Below are 20,139 nucleotides of genomic sequence, written 5' to 3' on the forward strand. Positions count from 1 at the left end.
CGCTGGGTGTGCACACATCCATCAAAGTATTCTGAGGTTTCATATAACGTTGCTGTCTCAGTGCTGAACTAATGCATCTCGAATGCACGCTGTAGAGGTGGATTACTTTCTCTGCTACATTATAACCTGCCTGCACGTGTCCTTATTGATCCGGATGGTTTTTATCTGTCACACCACGGTGCTTAGTTACAGTCAAACACATTTTTAATGTTATTGAAGAAAAAAAACTGAGGTGGGATCTGATTAAATACCTTTTAGTTTCTTACAATCTTTTGTAACTATATTCACATAAATAAGAACTCACAAGAGAGCTCATGAGAGTGTAGGCTGTGTTAAATGCATTGAACTATTTTTCTATGTTTTTTTGTCCTCCTGAAGTCATTGTGATTTTAACAGTGAATCCAGGAGGAAACTAATAATTCCTCCTGCACTGCCACAGTCAATACCTATGTGGGATTATGCTGCACATCTGAGCCTGGAGACCCTCTGACAGCTCTCTCTGTAGTTTATAGCTACATAAATGGATTATGGATCAGTGGGCTTCTGGCTTTGAATTGATTATGTTTCTACCATCACACAGTGGGTTTCTGTAGGTCCAGAGGTCACATAATGTTCTTCATGCAGAATATTTTGTTGGGCCGTAGCATGGACTATTGGTAATTTCACAAACCTCAGAGCAAAAGGTCACAGCCTTTGTAAGTGCATCCATCAGCAGCTAGCCATCTGCTGGGAAAACAAACAGACTTGAGCGAGCAAATACAGTGAACCAGCAACCTGACCTGCAGGTCACTCAGGAGTCTGATGTCAGGAAACATTAGTGAATTGTTGAGTTGCCCTCGTATAATTGAGCACTGTAGTGTAAAACACCTCCATAAATATGGGATTTGAACCTTTTTAGTTATTAGATCTAAACACAGGTGGATAATTATCATGACTTTTCACAGACATAGAACATTTAATCTGTTTCTGTGATGATAAAAAGCAGGTTGAGGTTTAATAAAGCCTATCGCCAAATTTCAAATGACTGAAAACCTTGTAGGAAATTTCCTCAGAATTTCCTTCCGTCTAGAATAAATGAAACCGATTCTCACAGATAGAATCCTGCAGTTCAAGAGACCAAATGGAAATTAATAACACTGAAGCAGCACGTTTTTTTTATACTCATGTTTTCTCCAGTCACAGTCACCGCTGGTCATAACTCGTTATGTGTTATTGAGTGAGATTGCTGCAGACTGCTGTATTGTGTGATATCAGGAAGAAAAGCAGGACCAACACGGACCTCCTCGCTCACTCACACCTGCTGCTTTGTACTCCGGCTTTCTTCTGTCATCTCCATTGTACTGAGTTGTATTGTAGTCTGTTTTTTGATCACAGCGCTGCACAGATCCAACAGTGAATGCATAAAGCAGTCTGATCCTGGCTGCATTTAACTTTTGAATGAAATACAAGTAGTTGCAAATTCAGCACCTTTCAGAGAGACTGACAAAGAGTGAAACTGGCCTTTGAAAAAAATATACAATGAAATCAAAATACCACAGTGTCTCACTTAAAAGCTGCTTTATTGAGTATCTGCCAGAGAACAGGCAATAGATCACAGAAATATATTTTTTTACTTTTTGAAAAAATCCAAAACCCACAGAGGTGTTTCATTGATTGATTGATTGATTGATTTTTATAGATTATTTAATCTCTGCACTGTTTTGAGTCAGATGGCTCTAACAATTAATTGCCTGAGGTCAAAAACTCAACTGATAAGATGGATGAGGTTGAACTGTTGCGATAACAAGAACACCTATTTTATTCATATCTCTGAGGGTTCACGCAAAGAATGAAGACTGTCCCAGTCAACACAGGGATGGTGGACTGTCAGTTATTTGGGACACGTCAGTAGTAGGGACACATTTCCATTCATGTCAGTGGTTAATACAGATCTGTACAGCTTCATAGTGTTAGTATACATACAGGGTTCCTACATGTCCTGGAAAACCTGGAAAACCTGGAAAACAGTTGACCAGTTTTCCAGTACTGGAAAACACCTGGAAAATGGGAGAAAAAGTAAAATGTCCTGGAAAATTACAGATTGTCCTGGAAAATTATTCCAACATGACTTCACGCGACCTGACAAGGTTAAAAAAAAAACACATCCCCATTCAACATTTGTGGCCATTTTTGTCATTCAGTTATAATTAGGTCAATTGATGCACTGATCCTCTGATCATTAGTATCATTTATTTATTTCAGCAAGGCAGCTTCCTGATTCTTTTGCTGGCTGTTTTGTTTTTTACTTAGCTCATTTAATATTTTTTGAGAGAAGAGAAAGCTGAGATGAGAGTTGGCCATCATTGTTACTTGGTTGCACTAATAAAGTGCTGTACATCTGTGCATTGTTCTAAAAATGTATTTGCCATAATTTTTAAGTATGTAAGAGATGATTTCATGAATAGCCATAGGCTGCAAGACTTTCAATGTAGACTTCCACTGAGAGGAACATATTAGACTATTTAGGAACTAAATTAGGAACTCAATTTAGACGGTCATACCAGCTTGATCATCAATGAAAATGTCCTGGAAATGTCCTGGAAAATGATCTCTGGAAAAGAGTGGGAACCCTGTACATAGATTTATACTAGAGGATCATAATTTCAGCCAATTTAAAGTAATAAAAACAGCTAAACTCTTGCTTTAGTTAACTTATAAATGAAGTGTTATTCAGCCTATTCAATAATTGAAAAGAATTTAGCTGGAATGATTATTGTAACATTAATTTAAATTGTAATTTTAATAGACTAAATACATCAGACTTTTCATTCTTATGAGTGACAGATTGAAAATGTTGTTCTTTTCATCACACATAACACCTGTACAAGATATGAAGTCAATGTGTGTACTAATGACAAAGTTTTACTCACATCTATTTCCTTTTTTAAAATTATTTTTATGATGGATTCACAACTTTTCTCGACGTGTTTATTTCACCTTCAGTGTTTCATTGTGTCATATGTAGCTTCATACATTCTTTTAACAAGATTCATATAAACACCTCGGGGTATATTTATCTCGAGGTGGGTGGTGTGAAAATGCTCCAAAACAAAGTCAGACAGATAATTGTCAGGGATTTGATAGATTTTCATCAAACATGCCTTTTAGAAGCGTCACATTTTTTTTTTTTTTTTTTTTTTTTTTCAGACGGTGTCTTTTTTACTCAAACAAAACAATGACAATTTCAATGTCATACCATTTTGAGATTAACTTATTATCCCTTGTTGTATTGCCACAGTCTTCCATCAGTTCCCTGTATGTTTGATGCTGTTTCTGTGTGTTGCATTTTGTCTCAAAAGATGTCTCAGTCTCATCACTGTAAATGATTTCCCTCTCTGCTCTCTGTGTTGTAGGCACCATGGTCGACTGGCACAGAGTGTGTAGCCAAGTACAACTTCCAGACTGCCAACGAACAGGACCTGCCTTTCTGTAAAGGAGACGTACTCACCATAATCGGAGTCACCAGGGTGAGTAAGCAGGTGGCACAGAAGATACTGGAAATGGTTCAAGGTTTAATACATCTACAGGAATGATCATTATTAATGTTAGCTGTCTTTAAATTGACTTCTTAAGGAGGCTCCACACTTACTTTATAAATCATTAAGTCACAGTTTTTGTTCTCCCTGCTCTTGCTAATGTACTGAGAGCTGGAATCCTTTTAAATGCAATATTGTAATGAGTTTTCACAGTGTTGTATCTGGAAGACAGCTTGAATCTATAGATACTCTCAAATCCCCAAGCATTGACAAACAAGGCGTAGGCATTTTTTTTTTATATGTGCTGCATCAGAAATCAGATTGAAGGCAGGAATCATAAAAAGCTCTACACATTGTACACAAAGCTCTTAGCCACTCTAATTGTAAAAGCAGCATTTCAATCTCACAGATCTTCTTCTGGCATATTTAAGTATTGACAACCACGGTATGCACATCCTGTAGATTTATACGTATCAATGCAAAGCTATCACAGCACTGGTCTCTGTGGCTTTGTCTGCCATCATGGTATAGAAACCACACTGTGGCTTCTGCATCCTGCTTTTGATGTCAGGTCCTGCCTCCTGACACTCCCCCCTTACCCCGCCCACCACCTCTCTTCTTCATCTAACAGGGAAGACGAGAGTGATCAAGTATCTTTGAAAAGTTCTGGGGCAGCACTCCTGAAAATAGCTTAGAAAATGTCATGAATGCATGTACAGAGGCTATTCTTCATTTTCTGCATTTTGTTTGTCCCAGAAAGCACTCATGTAAATGAATAAATGGAAGCTTGGTCTTCTTTGAAATAGCAAATGTAGCTTGTAACTGAACTAAAAAGAAGAAGAAACAACGTACTTTATTAATCCCCATGGGGGATAATACAGTATACTTTACCTGTAGTTGAAATCAGTCCATAATGCATTATTGTGCACACTGTATTCATGTTAATGTGTGGCTCCTGTCCTGGGGTAAGATTGTAATGTATCACTTTTTCATTTCAAACTCACTTATGAATAAATACTTTTAGTTTATTGTAATCAGAATCAGAACTACTCTATTTATCCCGGGGGAAATTCAGTAATTACAGTTGCTCCTATACACAATAAGACAGAATATCAAATAATATTAATAGAAGAAATTAATTAACAAGATATAAATACAATACAATGAAAATAATGATACTAAAAGTATGTACAGAAGACAAAATAAGCTATGTAGAAAATAAATACATGGTTGAAGTCCCCGGAGATCAGGAAGAGGGCACTCTGGTGGTCTGTCTTGAGTCTGGCTATGGCAGCGTTGATAACGTTGGACGCCGTAGTCGGGTTGGCAGAGGGGGGTTGTAAACAGCTACCAGTATGATATGTGAGATCTCCCTGTGCACACATGGTCGGAGGCCCACAGCGCTCTCGGTGCTAACCCAGGTCCATCGAACTGTCTGGAAGCTGTCAATGGAGATGTTGTGGTCAGGAATATCCAGATGCAGCCATGTTTCTGTGAAGCACACCATGCTACATTCCCAAAACTCCGTCGGACTCCTGGCTAGTCCTGTTAGCCCGTCCATCTTATTAACCAGAGATCTCACGTTGCCTATGATGAGAGAGGAGAGACACGGCTCCTCCGTCTTCTTATACCAGCTCTCCTCCTTGTAGCTCTATGCCTCCACTTCCTCCATGTGTCCCAAATCTCCAGAGCTCTGCAGGAACATCCAGCGGCCCGAGCCGACGAGCTGGCCGGCTTCAGCTCAACCAGCAAGTGTAACACTAAAAAAGTCCAAAGGTCCTCCCATGCTAATATTCTGTTGCATTGATAAATCATATGCAGAATATTCTGTATATGTTATGATGCAGGATGTACTGTATTTAGGCAAAGGACTAACAAAGAAAGGGTACCTTGGGATGCCCAAAAATATTATTCAATTTAATAGCTCTGTAGCACCTAGCTACAGTTAGGTTGAGTGAGTCTGTCTTCTCTGTCAGATAAAATCTGCAGACAGTGGGAGCTGCTGTTCAGCTAACATGTGTAGATTAGTGAAGGTGTCTGAACCTGCTACTACACCTCTGCTACCAACTAAGAGAAGACAGAAAGGCCCTCGACCAAGGAATGACTCAGCAGCACACCTTAATTATTTAGTAAGGTTGTTATTTTATGCTTGTCTGTTTTAGGATCCAAACTGGTACAGAGCGAGGAACACGGTGGGCAGAGAGGGGACCATCCCGGCAAACTATGTCCAGAAAAGGGAAGGAGTCAAATCAGGAGGGAAACTCAGTCTTATGCCGTAAGTACCAGAGAGGAAATGGAGGAGAAACACAGCCTGACTGTGTGTGTCTGCATTTGTATGGGCTTTCTTTAAGGTCTCAAACTCACACTTGCATATTAATTTGATTTTGGGGGGGGCATTTTACAGTTTTTTTATATATATATATAAACATTTTTGGCTAAAGGTCAGTTTTCTAGTAGTTAGCTGTAAAACACGAGGGTTAATCAAACCCTCATCTTACAAATAACATTGTAGAAAAATGATGCACAGAGCAGCAGAGATCTCAGTATCATTTATTTTTTACTCCTGTGTCTTTCATATGTTTTCCTCCCATGCGCTCCTTCCATCTGAAATTATGTGAACAAGCTGTTGAATCCTCTTTCACTTATGTCCCCCGCTGCGAGGGGAAATGTAGTGTTGATTTCAGAAGTCAGGCAAAGCATCAAAAGCTGGAAATTCCTTCTCTTACAGTCTTTTTGTTGTTTTCACTGTTTCCTCTTGTCAGTGTCAGGCTGCCACAGAGGCCAGGACAGCTGTGCACCACAGCTGAATGAAGCTCTTTGAAACAGCAGCTCTCTGAAAAAGAGGAAAACATAGTGAGAGGCATATGCAAATGAAAGGAGACAGGAAAGCTGAGAGCATTCAGGCTGCTGCGAGATCTTCTCATAGTTATGAGATGTTGTCATCTGACAGCAGCCAAACTTTTGTGTCTATCCCTGAAGTGATGATAAACAAAAATGTGAATATTACAGAGTAGAGTTTTAAAATTCTGTCTTACAGGGAAGTAAAGATCGTCTTGTCTTCTTTTTTCTTTACAAAAAGAGGTTGTAAAATAATTGGTGGAAAAGTTTCTTTTGGGGTTGGTCCTCTTTCTATTTGAAAGTCATGTTTTGAGAATATTACAGTTTGCTGAGCTGACCCATGTTGCATAATAATCACAGTAGAAAGTTGTTACACCCAATAGTGAGACAGACAGAGATTTCACTCTGAGGCTGTCATTAGCTCTGGTTCAGCAGTGCTCACAGGGACGATGGTATGCTAAGTGTCACTTCTTCTTGGCAGGAAAAATTTAAATAGACTTTTGACCCTCTTAGTCTCTCTTCATCAACTGCTGCTGAAAGCTTCAACCTCTCCATTTGTCACCAATCATACTGCCTGTCCTCACCGTTATGAACATGGTCACAGGGTCATCCAGCTCTGGCATGTGTGTGTGTGTGAGGGACTCCCACTTTTTACTGTTGGATGACACTTGTGCTTTGAATATGGCAGTGACTTTCAGTTGAACGTAACTGTGTTTGTGGAGTTTACACAGTTGTTGAAACACAGAGGGAGTTCCTGGGAATGCATACTAGTTTAGTTTTTTAATTAAACTTTCAAAATATTATTGAATATAATTTATTTTTCTCCATACTTCACTGGCCTGATTTGCACAATCTAACCGGGACTTCACCTCGCAGTAGAAACACAGACAACAATGGGGGCACAGGAACCTTTTAGTTCCGAGGAAAGTAGTTCTGGGGGCTAAAAGACCCCGGAACTCTTGGTCAAAATGCACCTGAAGTATTCACACAAGGTTACTGTAAACATAGGACATAGAATGGAACTAAGTTGAATTGCTCGGCCCATTGTCACCCAATTTACCTTTCTGAGTCAGTGACTGACTGATACTCAATACCAGGATCTGATCAGTACATCCCTAATTCAATGTTTTTCTAAAAACATCCTCCATGTTGTTTATTGATTAAGAATGCTGACAAAATCTAACATTTTGGCTACAGTGTCAACAGGCAGGCAGAGGTGAAATATACAGGACTCCTTTCTGTGGATTCATTTGATTTGATGTGGGGGGTCAGGCTGTCCTGTGCAACACTGTACTGTTGAGAAATAATATATCTTAGCTGAGGTATCAACCAATAAGAATCAAGTATTTAACACAGCCAGGTAATAACATTGTTTCATTCTGGCTGAAAAAAAATTGAATCTCCCCCTTAAACAAACCAAATTTTGCTCACTTTATATTTCCCCTCATATGTTTTTCTCTTTGGCTGTTGCGGCAAACAATAAACATCAAAATACTCACTCCACTGTCAGTCCCTACAGGAGAAGTCAAGTCTGACACTAATTAGTGCTTTATGATTCTGCCTACTGTACATGTCATGTAAATTTAGCAAGCTATGGATTTGGTGCAGATATTGACCGTCCGTTTACAGAAGCTAACCGCTCTGAATGTGAAGAGATACAAAGGAAAACACTGACAATCAATATCTAAAGCATGCTTGTTGGTCCCATGTGACAAAGAGAGGAGACAAACATTTGAGGAAGGAACTATGCCTTGCCATCTGTGGGCCAGATACCAGTGTTAAGGTTATATCAGCGTAAGATTTTATTTCAAACATGATTCTCTATTTTATTACAGTGGGGCAAAAAAGTATTTAGTCAGCCACTGATTTTGCAAGTTCTCCCACTTAGAAAGATGAGAGGTCTGTAATTTTCATCAGAGGTACACTTCAACTATGACAATGAGAAAAAAAAATCCAGGAAATCACATTGTAGGATTTTTAAAGAATTTATTTGTAAATTATGGTGGAAAATAAGTATTTGGTCAATAACAAAAGTTCAACTCAATACTTTGTAACATAACCTTTGTTGGCAATGACAGAGGTCAAACGTTTCCTGTAAGTCTTCACCAGGTTTGCACACACTGGCTGTTTCCGAAATAGCCTGCTACATACTACTTACTAATGTAGTAGGCAGTAGGTATTGCCTACTACATACTGCGTTTGAATTAAGTATGTAGTATGAGTTTTCTGTTTGATCTGTCATGCAGCATGCTGAGTCAGATGTCACTGGATTTCCAGTTTTTGGAAAGCGGAAGTAAACAACGGCAAAGCTGATAAATAAAATGCTTATTTAGCATCCATTTATGATTTCAAAAGTTAGGAAGTAGTTTATGTAATTTGATAACTTTCACAGCATCCAAAAACGGATTTCCCCCCGTCAAAAAATAAGGAAAAAGAAAAAGCAGAACGAGCGCTGTGCATTGTGGGAAACAGTACGCGAGGCAGACTGGTCCGATGCATGCTGAGATATTTTCCCGAATCAGTAGACATCCAGGGAGTTTTGGCATACTGCAGATTTTGCTCTTGTTCACATACTACTTACTACATACTGACAAATCAGTACGTACTGCTAGTATAGTAGGCGATTTCGGAAACAGCCACTGTAGCTGGTATTTTGGCCCATTCCTCCATGCAGATCTCCTCTAGAGCAGTGATGTTTTGGGGCTGTCGCTGGGCAACACAGACTTTCAACTCCCTCCACAAATTTTCTATGGGGTTGAGGTCTGGAGACTGGCTAGGCCACTCCAGGATCTTGAAATGCTTTTTACGGAGCCACTCCTTCGTTGCCCGAGCGGTGTGTTTGGGATCATTGTCATGCTGGAAGACCCAGCCACGTTCCATCTTCAATGCTCTCACTGATGAAAGGAGGTTTTGGCTTAAAATCTCACGATACATGGCGCCGTTCATTCTTCCCTTAACACGGATCAGTCATCCTGTCCCCTTTGCTGAAGAACAGCCCCAAAGCATGAGGTTTCCACCCCCATGCTTCACAGTAGGTATGGTGTTCTTGGGATGCAACTCAGCATTCTTCTTCCTCCAAACACGACGAGTTGAGTTTTTACCAAAAAGTTCTATTTTGGTTTCATCTGACCACATGATATTCTCCCAATCCTCTTCTGGATCATCCATATGCTCTCTGGCAAACTTCAGACGGGCCTGGACATGTACTGGCTTAAGCAGGGGGACACGCCTGACACTGCAGGATTTGAGTTTCTCTCGGCGTAGTGTGTTACTGATGGTAGCCTTTGTTACTTTGGTCCCAGCTCTCTGCAGGTCATTCATTAGGTCCCTCCGTGTAGTTCTGGGATTTTTGCTCCCGTTCTAATGATCATTTTGACCCCACAGGATGAGATCTTGCGTGGGGCCCCAGATTGAGGGAGATTATCAATGGTCTTGTATGTCTTCCATTTTCTTACAATTGCTCCCACAGTTGATTTATTCACACCAACCTGCTTGCCTATTGTAGATTCACTCCTCCCAGCCTGGTGCAGGTCCACAATTTTCTTCCTGGTGTCCTTCAATAGCTCTTTGGTCTTGGCCATGGTTGAGTTTGGAGTCTGAGGCTGTTTCCGAAATCGCCTACTATACTAGCAGTACGTACTGATATGTCCAAAATTCAGTATGTAGTAAGTAGTATGTGAACAAGAGCAAAATCTGCAGTATGCCAAAACTCCCCGGATGTCTACTGATACGGGAAAATATCTCAGTGTGCATCGGACCAGTCTGCCTCGCGTACTGTTTCCCCTAATGCACAGCGCTCGTTCTGCTTTTTCTTTTTCCTCATTTTTTGACGGGAGGAAATCTGTTTTTGGGTGCTGTGAAAGTTATCAAATTACATATAAACCACTTCCGAACTTTTTAAATCATAACTGGATGCTAAATAAGCATTTTATTTATCGGCTTCGCCGTTGTTTACTTCCGCTTTCCGAAACCGGAAATCCAGCGAAGTCTGGCTCAGCATGCTGCATGACAGATCGGACAGAACAGTCATACTACATACTAAATTCAAACGCAGTATGTAGTAGGCAATACCTACTGCCTACTACATTAGTAAGTAGTATGTAGCAGGCCGTTTCGGAAACAGCCTGACTGTTTGAGGCTGTGGACAGGTGTCTTTTATACAGATAACGAGTTCAAACAGGTGCCATTAATACAGGTAACGAGTGGAGGACAGAAGAGCTTCTTAAAGAAGAAGTTACAGGTCTGTGAGAGCCAGAAATCTTGCTTGTTTGTGGGTGACCAAATACTTATTTTCCACCATAATTTACAAATAAATTCTTTAAACATCCTACAATGTGATGTCCTGGATTTTTTTTCTCATTTTGTCTCTCATAGTTGAAGTGTACCTCTGATGAAAATTACAGACCTCTCTCATCTTTCTAAGTGGGAGAACTTGCAAAATCAGTGGCTGACAAAATACTTTTTTGCCCCACTGTATATGTGACCTTAAAAGGAACAAATAAGATTACTTTTAATATTATGCACGCTTGCACTTGCTGACCTCATGTTCTTACTGCTTCATTTCAGACCACTGCATAGCTAAAGTTTTTTTAAAATACTCGTGTCATCACAAGTAGTTCCTCTGGAGCCATTAGCAGTATCCCTCAGGGACTTGTTGATTTTGTTGTGAATCACTAACAGATGTCTCAGAGAAGACCTCTCCCGTTCTCTGAGTTACATAAAGGTTCAGCTGTGGTCTTCGGTCTCCATGCTTCCCCTGGCCAACTGATACTCAGCAGCATATGCAGCCTCCCTCACCAACATCCTGCTTGCTCTCTCTGCTGCCCCCATGTGGCAGATATCTGCAGTACACTACAGCAACACCCTAAAAGAAGCTGGGGCACTCAAACATGCTGCCCCATTTCCTGCTTCACTGTTGTCCCCATCAAGTTGTTTACCACATTTTTGTGCCTTTTTATATCCCTGTGATGTAATGCATGAAAATTGTAGTTAATTGCCATACACAGAGCAGCCCGTGTGTGTCCAGTAAAAGGTCTATGTTTGTCTGTGGGTTGACCATGCTTGGCGTCCACATTCGGATTAGTTGGAGTTAAGGAGCTGCTGTCCATCTCAGAAGCTGCCTGCACTGATCTAATCAACTCGACCTGTATTAAGCTGCCTGCCACAAGGACCTCTGCTGTCTCAGGAGGCTGAATAGGAGGAGGAGGAGGAGGAGGAGGAGGAGGAGGAGGAGGAGGAGGAGGAGGAGGAGGAGGAGGAGGAGGAGGGAGTGGTGTTAGACCAAGAAAATTGACTAAATCAATTATAGATGTTGATTACCAACCATTCACCATCCAAGATGGATAGAGACCCTGTGGGCTGCTACACTTTGTGGCTAATGCGAGCTTTCACACAAAGAGTGACATAAATCAATGTGATACTGTGTTGAGATGCTGGTGTGTTGGGGCTCAGAAGCACAGGTGTCTTCAGGCATAGAACACGTCTTGTCACTGGATGGCTTATTTATAATAGAAACACAGCAGTGAGAAATTTGTATGTGTTAGTAAATTAAGGTGATAATCAGTGTCTTCCAGGTTATTAGGAGGTTTTTGGAGTGTCCTGTAATAAACCCTGTTTGAGCTATTCTCCTGGTTTGGAGAAATCTGGACATGATGGCAGATGTGCCACAGGCAAAGAGAAGAGACTGGTAGGCCTGCAATATATAAGACAAGTATGTGATGTGATAATATTGTTCAATATTACAATAACAATAAACTGAGGATTCATTTATTTTCTTTATATTATATGATGCAAAAAAATAACAATACTTGAGATAATCAGCTTTAACTCTTAACTCTCTGTTTGTTCAACCTGAATCCAAAATAAATCCAAAGGAGCTTTTTTTTTTTTAACACAAAATTGGAAACAAGTAATCTGATGGTTTCTGTAAGCTAGTATAGGCTTAAAGCTAGGGTTGGTAGTCACAGAAAAATAGCATGAATTTGAATATAGCATTTCCTCAGGACACCATCTAACCCCTCCCCCCCTCCCCTCGGACCTCCTCCAAAATGACGCCCCCGCTCACATGCACGAGCGCCGCTGACTTGCGACCATATGATCGTGACTGATTCAAAACCGGTCCTCACCACATCGTTTGTGTTTTACACTACATCAACTCATGTCTCACTCAGCGGTAAGAAAACACCAAAACATTATCATAGTGAAAGTTAAAAACACAAACAAACATGAAATGTACGCGCAGGAGGCGGGAAGAACGGCAGGACGGGATTTCATCGGTTTCATAATTTGGTTCCTGATGGCAGGGATTGGTTGGTGTTTTCCCAGGTTTACTCCGGCTGTAGATAACGTCTTTTTTTAACTCTTTTTAAAGAACACATTATGTATTGATTGCCATTGCATCGGGACATAAAGATCATTTTAACCAATATAAAAAAAAGTGTATCTAAATCTAACTACCAACCCCAGCTTTGATCTAACTGCAATTACATTTTGTAAACATAGCCATTGTACCCAGGCCTCTCTCCAACAGGTACATTTTACACAAGAAAGCATTGCCTTTTTACATCAAGGAAATCTTCCTATTCATTGTGAGAAATTTTGACTCACAATTTGTTTATTGGAAGTGTTCATGTTGCGATTTCTGGTTCATCCCCAGATTATCAAGGTTTCACAAAAGCTTTTGTGCTTGCAGGTGCAGTCCCAACTTCAGTGATAGTCAGAATCAAAACAAAGACAAAACATTGATTAACATCAAGAAAGTGAGCATCTGATTGGTTGATGCAGACCATAACTCTAAATGCTGTGGATTCAGACATTCTGTGTCCATTGTTGAGATAATTTAGTGAGAACCTAAGAGAAATGAAGTGAGAGTTGACTCCTTCAAAATGTTTAAACGTCAGAACTGAAGTCATAGAGAGCAAATACTCGATCAGATCAAAATAAGCCAGCCAAGGTGGTTCGTTATCTGATCTGATTCGTGATCTGATCAGGATGCCTTCACAGCAACTTCAAACACAGTGAAAGGATTTTGTATCTCACTTCCTCTAGGAACACCCCAGGATCCCCCAAGAGGAGCAGGAAAACACTGCTAGGAAAAGGAACATATAGAGAATAGATAGGGCCTCACTTGAGCTGTGTCTTAATCCTAACACAAGAGATGTAGAAGGAAAAGGATGGATGTTAAAGACAGCTGCACACAGATGTTCAGAAACATGGCTCAGTGCTGTGATGTAAGATTCATGCACAAAACCAGGGTAAGACCGAAATCCAGGATTCTGCTGTGCATGCAAACATACTCAGAGTAATGCAGCTGTCTAATCCATCCATTAGTAGCCTATAGATGGATCTAGCAGGCCATATGGTGAGTGTCAAGCAGGGTTATATATTGATCTTCTAAATAAGGAAGCAAGAGCTTTATTTTTCCTCAGAGCATGAAGTGATTTTCAGCCTCAGCGTGAGTTTATCATTTTCCCTGCTGTGCTGGGAGACTTGGTTCTGTCCAGCCCACCATGTCTGAGCAGTTTTTGCACTTTCCTGTTATTGTAGTGGCTGTGTGTCAGTTCCCCTCCCTGCCTCAGGCTTCTCTTTGTATGTGTGTGGGCGTGCATGTGTGTTTGTGAGCACCATGCTTCCTGTTGTTTGGGTTCAGGTACTTTCTCACTGGCCCCACCCATGCACCGCTTGAGCTGCACAGACTGGAAGTGCTGCTGCCGGCTTCCTATCACTTGTGTTTTCTCAATTCCTGTTTCAGTGGAGTGCTGTGGTGCTGTGGTATGTGGAAGTGGAGCCATCTGTCTGGTTGAAGTTGCAAATGAGCTGCAGGATGAGTGTCGAGAAGATAAAAACCTGTGGACATGTTTTGTGAACTATTTAAAGATGATCTGATGCTGGTGGTTTTCCAAAAGAAGTGACACATACAATATGTCTGTACACAGATCAGACATGTCTCTTTGTAGTCCACCATAAGAACCTGAACTTGTGCGCCGTGTTTGCCCTAACTTTCTTTGTCCCCATTTGCACCTCTTGATGTTTGATGTCCTGCCTCCTCCCTCCTAACGTTCCTTCTCCCCTTGTTTTTTCAGATGGTTTCATGGGAAGATAACTCGGGAGCAGGCCGAGCGCCTCCTCTATCCTCCAGAGACGGGTTTGTTCCTAGTGAGAGAAAGCACCAACTACCCCGGAGATTACACCCTGTGCGTCAGCTGCGACGGCAAGGTGGAGCACTACCGCATCATCTACCACAACGGCAAGCTCACCATTGACGAGGAGGAGTACTTTGAGAACCTCATGCAGCTGGTTGAGGTGAGGGACAGCAGAAAATAAAGCCGTCATTCAAGCCTCAAATTTTTCTTCAGCATAATGTTCCTCAATACCTATAATTCTCTTTGCTCTCAGTCTGGCAGATGAAAGGGATAATTTGCCACTTATTAACAGTGCCAGTTGGTTGACATGTCTTTCATTTTAGAATAAAAAGAACTGAAAGGTTCAGCTGAACTACAGAAAACCTCTTAGAGTTGGTTATAAGACACTTAGATCTCTGACTCCCGACATTCTGTCATAAATGTCTTAATTCTGTCAAGTTGTTCCAGAAGATACTGGAGCAACTTGACTGAATACAGGCCTCAGATTTAATTATACTTGTGTAGTATTGGATGGCATTAAGCAGAGCTGACTTGGTAGAAATTAAATATAATAACCATGTTTAAATTAGTGAATAATCACCTGAATAATCACACTTGTTTTGGTTCTGTCAACTTAAAATTAGTATGAAGAAGAAGAAGAAGAAGAAGAAGAAGAAAGCAGTTGTGCACAAAATAATTTGTATTGATAGAAGTTTTTGATGGTAAAAACTTTAGGAGTATCTTACTTCTAATGCATCAGAAGAGCTTGTTGTCCTCGAAGGCCACCTTTGCTTCACCAACAGGAGGGCGGAGCAAGGGAGTGTTTGGATCTAGAATCTGACTGCTAGATACCACTAAATATTCCCGTACCTTTAATGTTACCCGTCTCAGCCCTGTTATCAAATGTGCCGTGATAAACATTATGTCAAAATAAATTGAAACTGCACCTTTTGCTGACTTATGTCTTAGTGCCAAATGCTACAAGCAGAGTTCTAAACATAGACACTTCTGGGTGACTTTGCAAACACAGGCACTAAAATCCAGTATAAAATAATTACCAATCTTTTCACTGATAATCTCATTTAACTACATAGTCAGATCATTAAGAGGGCATCAGTGTAAGAGTGAGACTATTTCAGATTGGGTAAAACTCCAAAGAGTGTCTTTAAGGAACACAGCAGGGCTGAAAAAGTTAGCATATACTGCTTATGAATGATCTAAATTTCAGAAAGATGTCGACCAAAAGAACATCCATAGTTTTCATGAATGATTTACTTAAGGTTTTTGTCCCACATGATGTAAAATGTTTAGCCAGTGAAGTGTTGGTTTGACAAAATCTGATCTGAAGATGTCACATTGGTCTAAACATGTGTCCTGCTGTTGCTGTTTATTATTATCAGTTTAAGATTTGAAGGAATAGTACATTAGGTGGGATTTTCTAATCAACTGTGCATTATTTCTCAGTTTGTTTCAGGTACAATTAATGTTGCCAAAAGTCACTGTTGGATCCTTTTGGCTCATCAAAAGTGGCTTTGTTTAGATTTTGCTTTTAAGCTCTGGATAGATCTTAGAGAAATCACTGATCCACACAGGTCATTAAAGTGAGGTCTATAAATCTTGAAATATTAGTTTGCGTTTCTTCTGAGTCATTAATGTCATTATGATTTAGAATCATTCTAAAATATTTATACGAGTATTTAGAATGAATGAGGTGAAATCTAGTTACTCTGGGATCAGTCGTGATTACATAACTCAGTAAACACAAGGCCCACACGCACATTCAGTGTCCCCACGGAGGTTCCCTAAAAATCAGACTCCAGTACATGTTCCCATTCTTCAAAAAGCCGTCTGATCCTCTCACCCGATGCCTGATGTCTGAAAGCCGGTTCAGAGGGAGGACAGAGTGTAGAGAGGGGAAGAGAGGAGACATGATGGTTGAGAGAAAGAGAGAGAGAGACCTTTCATCCTCTCAGATAAAGAGACGGGCTGGATTGGCGGCTATCACACTCCTAATTGGACCTCATCTCTTTGCCTCGCGGGGCGCTGGAAGTGGACAACAGGAATGTGCCAGCTGGCAACCAAACCATCTACATCCCCAGTGCATTCCTGTTATCAGCCACCCGCAATCTCTCTCTCCCTCTTTCTCTCTCTCTCATTTACACCCTCCAGGCTTGGTTCTGCCTCCATTTCCTTTCTCTCCTCCCTCCGTCTCCCTTGTGCTCCCTCATGTATACCTGGCATTTTGCTTTTTTTCCTCCTCTCTCTTCATCCATCTCTATTTCTTACTTTCCCTCCATTTTTCTCAGTTTAATCCCTCCATATCTTTATCCTCCCCCCTGCCTGAATTCCCCTGTGTCTTCTCTCTCCTTCTATAATAGCCTATGACAAGATTCCTCACATTCTTTAGTGTTTTTCCGGCATGCTCTCTGCTACCCTGCTCTTACTGGCCTGTCACAGCAGGCACTACATAGACCCTATTATACACACACACACACACACACAAACACACAAACACACACCTTATACATACTATATGCATGAGTATATAGTGACACAGCTGGGTCTCTTTTCTGTCAATCAGAGATGTTATGTGTGTTATTCACACGTAGTGATGTGAGGCAGAGATGGCTCCCTGATGTATTCCAAAGAGAGCAACAGCACATGAAATATATTTTCACCTTCAATGCTCGTTCAGTGTTCTAACTCTGTGGTTACATACATCTGTGTTAATCACACATGAAGAGATCTGTAGCTATCCAGTCCCACTGTGCACTGAATGAACACTTTCCCATCAAAACACTGAATGAGAGTATCAGTAATGTGTCAAACAGGCTATACCAATTATATATCATTCGTGCTTGGCTGCACATTTTCAGAGAAACATTTTCCATGACACATTAAACACTGCTAATGTAACACAAACAGTTACAGCTGCCTTTGAAATGTAAATATTTGTAAAGAGATGAATGTAAAAAAGGGTGGTGCTGTTGTTGTTTGGCCTGTGTGACAGACTGAGTTGAATAATTTATTGGAGCTGACCTCTCCTTCACCATGCTGCCTCCTGGTGGTCATGACACAGACTTGCACTCTTTGGTCAATTCGCCATGCTGCAGTTGTATAACATGCCACTGTCTTTGTTCTTGGTTAAGGGGCTTCTCCTTCTTCTATAATATTGATTTATGCAGCTATGATTCCCCATGTGACCACAGGCATAGATTCACCATGTCCCTTACACATTTGCATCTTTAAACGTTTGATTTCTTTATCATTTGAAGGATTTTTTTTTTATATCAGAATTTATTAATCTAAGTTCTGACCTGATTTTAAGAATCAAGAATATCTTTATCATCACTGAGTGGTGATTTGATTCACAGCCAGCAGAAATATTAAGAGGAATACAAAAACCCACCTCCCTGCTCACACAATCTGCTGCCGCTGCATGTCGTCATTACCATATCCATCCCAGTATCCATCAACAACATGATGATGAGCAGGTATTGACAGGTTAAGGGGTCTGTTTGGTTTGCAGTGGGGGTGAGGATCAAATGCAGAGACCTTTCTCACACCCACACCCTGCCCGCCTGCTGCTGGTTCCCACAGTTAATGCTCAAGCATTCACACCTCTCAGCACAGAAGCCACTACTGATGCTATTTCAAACACCCTACACATATTATTAATCTTCAGCATAGTGATCATTTCAAACGACTGATCATTCCTTCCTCAGTAGATTGAAGTTGTTTTCTATTCATGGCTGTGTGTAGTAAAATGTGTTATCAAAGCTTGCTGTAACAAATGGAAATTAGGCAGGGATTCTGTAAACCCTCCAGACATGCTTCTCCCTTCGGTGAAGGCAGATCCAGCTGATAACCCGCTCATAGCAAAAAGACAGAGCCCCTGACGTCTTTTATTCCGACACAGTCTGAATCTTCTTTTCATCACTACCTTCATTTTCCTCTGTAGGGTGTTGCTGCGAACATCAGCCTGTATTTATTTTTACATATCAAAGCTTGTATACAGTCTCAGCCTTCAGATAAAATCAGTGTACATCAGTGTATGATCACTCATGTAGGTCAGGAGTTGTGAAAGTACCTGGGCTTTTTCTGTCCCACGTGTTCACTTTTCAAAGAACTTAAAGGTTCCTGCAGCGCATATTTTTGTTTCCACTGAGATCTAAATACCACAGAAGATGATGCTAATTAGTCTGCTATCATATGATGAAACCACAGCTGTCTTACACACGTTTAGGTAGATAAAACACTTTTTTCTTTTTACCAATGACAAATATTTAAACTGAATCACCTGCAGGTTAACATGAGGGTCTCAGCTTATATAAATCAATGCCACTGCTCTCTTTTAAAACTGAGCTGATTGGTGTAAATTAGACCACTGCTTCTTCATCAGAGTTTTTAATAGTAGTTAAATGCTTTTAAACAATCTTTATTGGATGTCAGAGCGAGGTAGAACTGTAAAGTATGCAGTGCATGATGTTCAAACAATGTAAACAGTTGTTTTACAAAAAGAGGGACCCTGTGTTTGAGTCTTTAACAGTCACACCTGACTCTTGAATACTCTCACTTTTACTTTTTTTTATGCATTAATTCTCTCCCTCTGTGTCTGCAGCATTACACCAAAGACGCTGATGGCCTTTGCACCAGGCTGATTAAACCCAAGTTGATGGAGGGAACAGTGGCAGCGCAGGACGAGTTCTCCAGGAGTAAGGACACACTGAGCTCATTACTCTACTCTACAGGGACACTGGTGCCAAAACACACAGGGGGCTCACTCTACTTGTGTTTGTACACTGGCACTTTAACCTCACTAACATAAAGTAGACATGGCCTGTGTTTCGTACAGGAATCTGCTACCATCCCAGCCCTAATAGCATTAATCAGCAGAGGGTAATTAAACTGTGTGCGTCTGGGGACGAGTGCTGGGCTTCAGACGTGCTCAAGGACAATCAGAGTCTTCCTCCACCTCTTTCTCTCTTTATTTCTCTTCATGTTCCCATCTGACCCGTCTGACTCTCAACAGAGGACTGGGAAAGCTATTTGGTTTAGAGAAATCAACATTTCTTCCTATCAGATGTAGGATACATCTTTCATAAAGTGGCACTCTTTTGCTAGCCAAATGAGAGATGTGAAATTCATAACAGAGTCTTGAATAGTTCAGTATTTCTGGTGTTTCAATGTCAGTGTGTTTCTTGCAAAAATCTCAATATATGTTAAGAATTTTCCACATGTTTTGTGGAATTGTAGAATTTTAGCGTGATTGGCATTGTTGGTGAAATCTACTCACTGTTGTTTGTCTTGTCTTGGCAGGTGGCTGGGCCTTGAACAGAAAAGAGCTGAAACTCCTGCAGACCATTGGTAAAGGGGAGTTTGGAGGTGAGGAATTCATATCTGCATCATTCATTTTCTACATCAGAGCCATAATCACAGACACCAAGGCTGTGCTGGATGTTGTACTTAAAGTTTACCCTGTCTGTGTCCTCATCAGATGTGATGGTGGGAGACTACAGAGGAACCAAGGTGGCGGTCAAGTGTATCAAAAATGACGCAACAGCACAGGCCTTCATCGCCGAGGCCTCTGTCATGACGTAAGATCCTTCAGTTATTTCTCCATCCTTCACACTGTCTTTAAAACATGTTTGAACATTGGTAGATAT

General features: G+C 40.8%; 1 protein-coding gene across 2 annotated transcripts in view; it reads left to right on the forward strand.

The window, feature by feature from the left end:
• LOC117810954 (tyrosine-protein kinase CSK) overlaps positions 1-20,139 on the forward strand; it is a 66,349-nt gene that overhangs the window by 40,048 nt on the left and 6,162 nt on the right. For both annotated transcript variants that reach the window (XM_034680969.1, XM_034680970.1), the window contains exons 3-8: positions 3,393-3,506; positions 5,678-5,790; positions 14,435-14,654; positions 19,095-19,188; positions 19,793-19,858; positions 19,971-20,070. In XM_034680969.1, coding sequence (XP_034536860.1) covers positions 3,393-3,506; positions 5,678-5,790; positions 14,435-14,654; positions 19,095-19,188; positions 19,793-19,858; positions 19,971-20,070 — 707 coding nt within the window. The remainder of the gene's footprint in view (positions 1-3,392; positions 3,507-5,677; positions 5,791-14,434; positions 14,655-19,094; positions 19,189-19,792; positions 19,859-19,970; positions 20,071-20,139) is intronic.

The sequence above is a fragment of the Notolabrus celidotus genome, chromosome 3 (genome assembly GCF_009762535.1).
Source record: "Notolabrus celidotus isolate fNotCel1 chromosome 3, fNotCel1.pri, whole genome shotgun sequence".
Taxonomy (NCBI): Eukaryota; Metazoa; Chordata; class Actinopteri; order Labriformes; family Labridae; genus Notolabrus; species Notolabrus celidotus.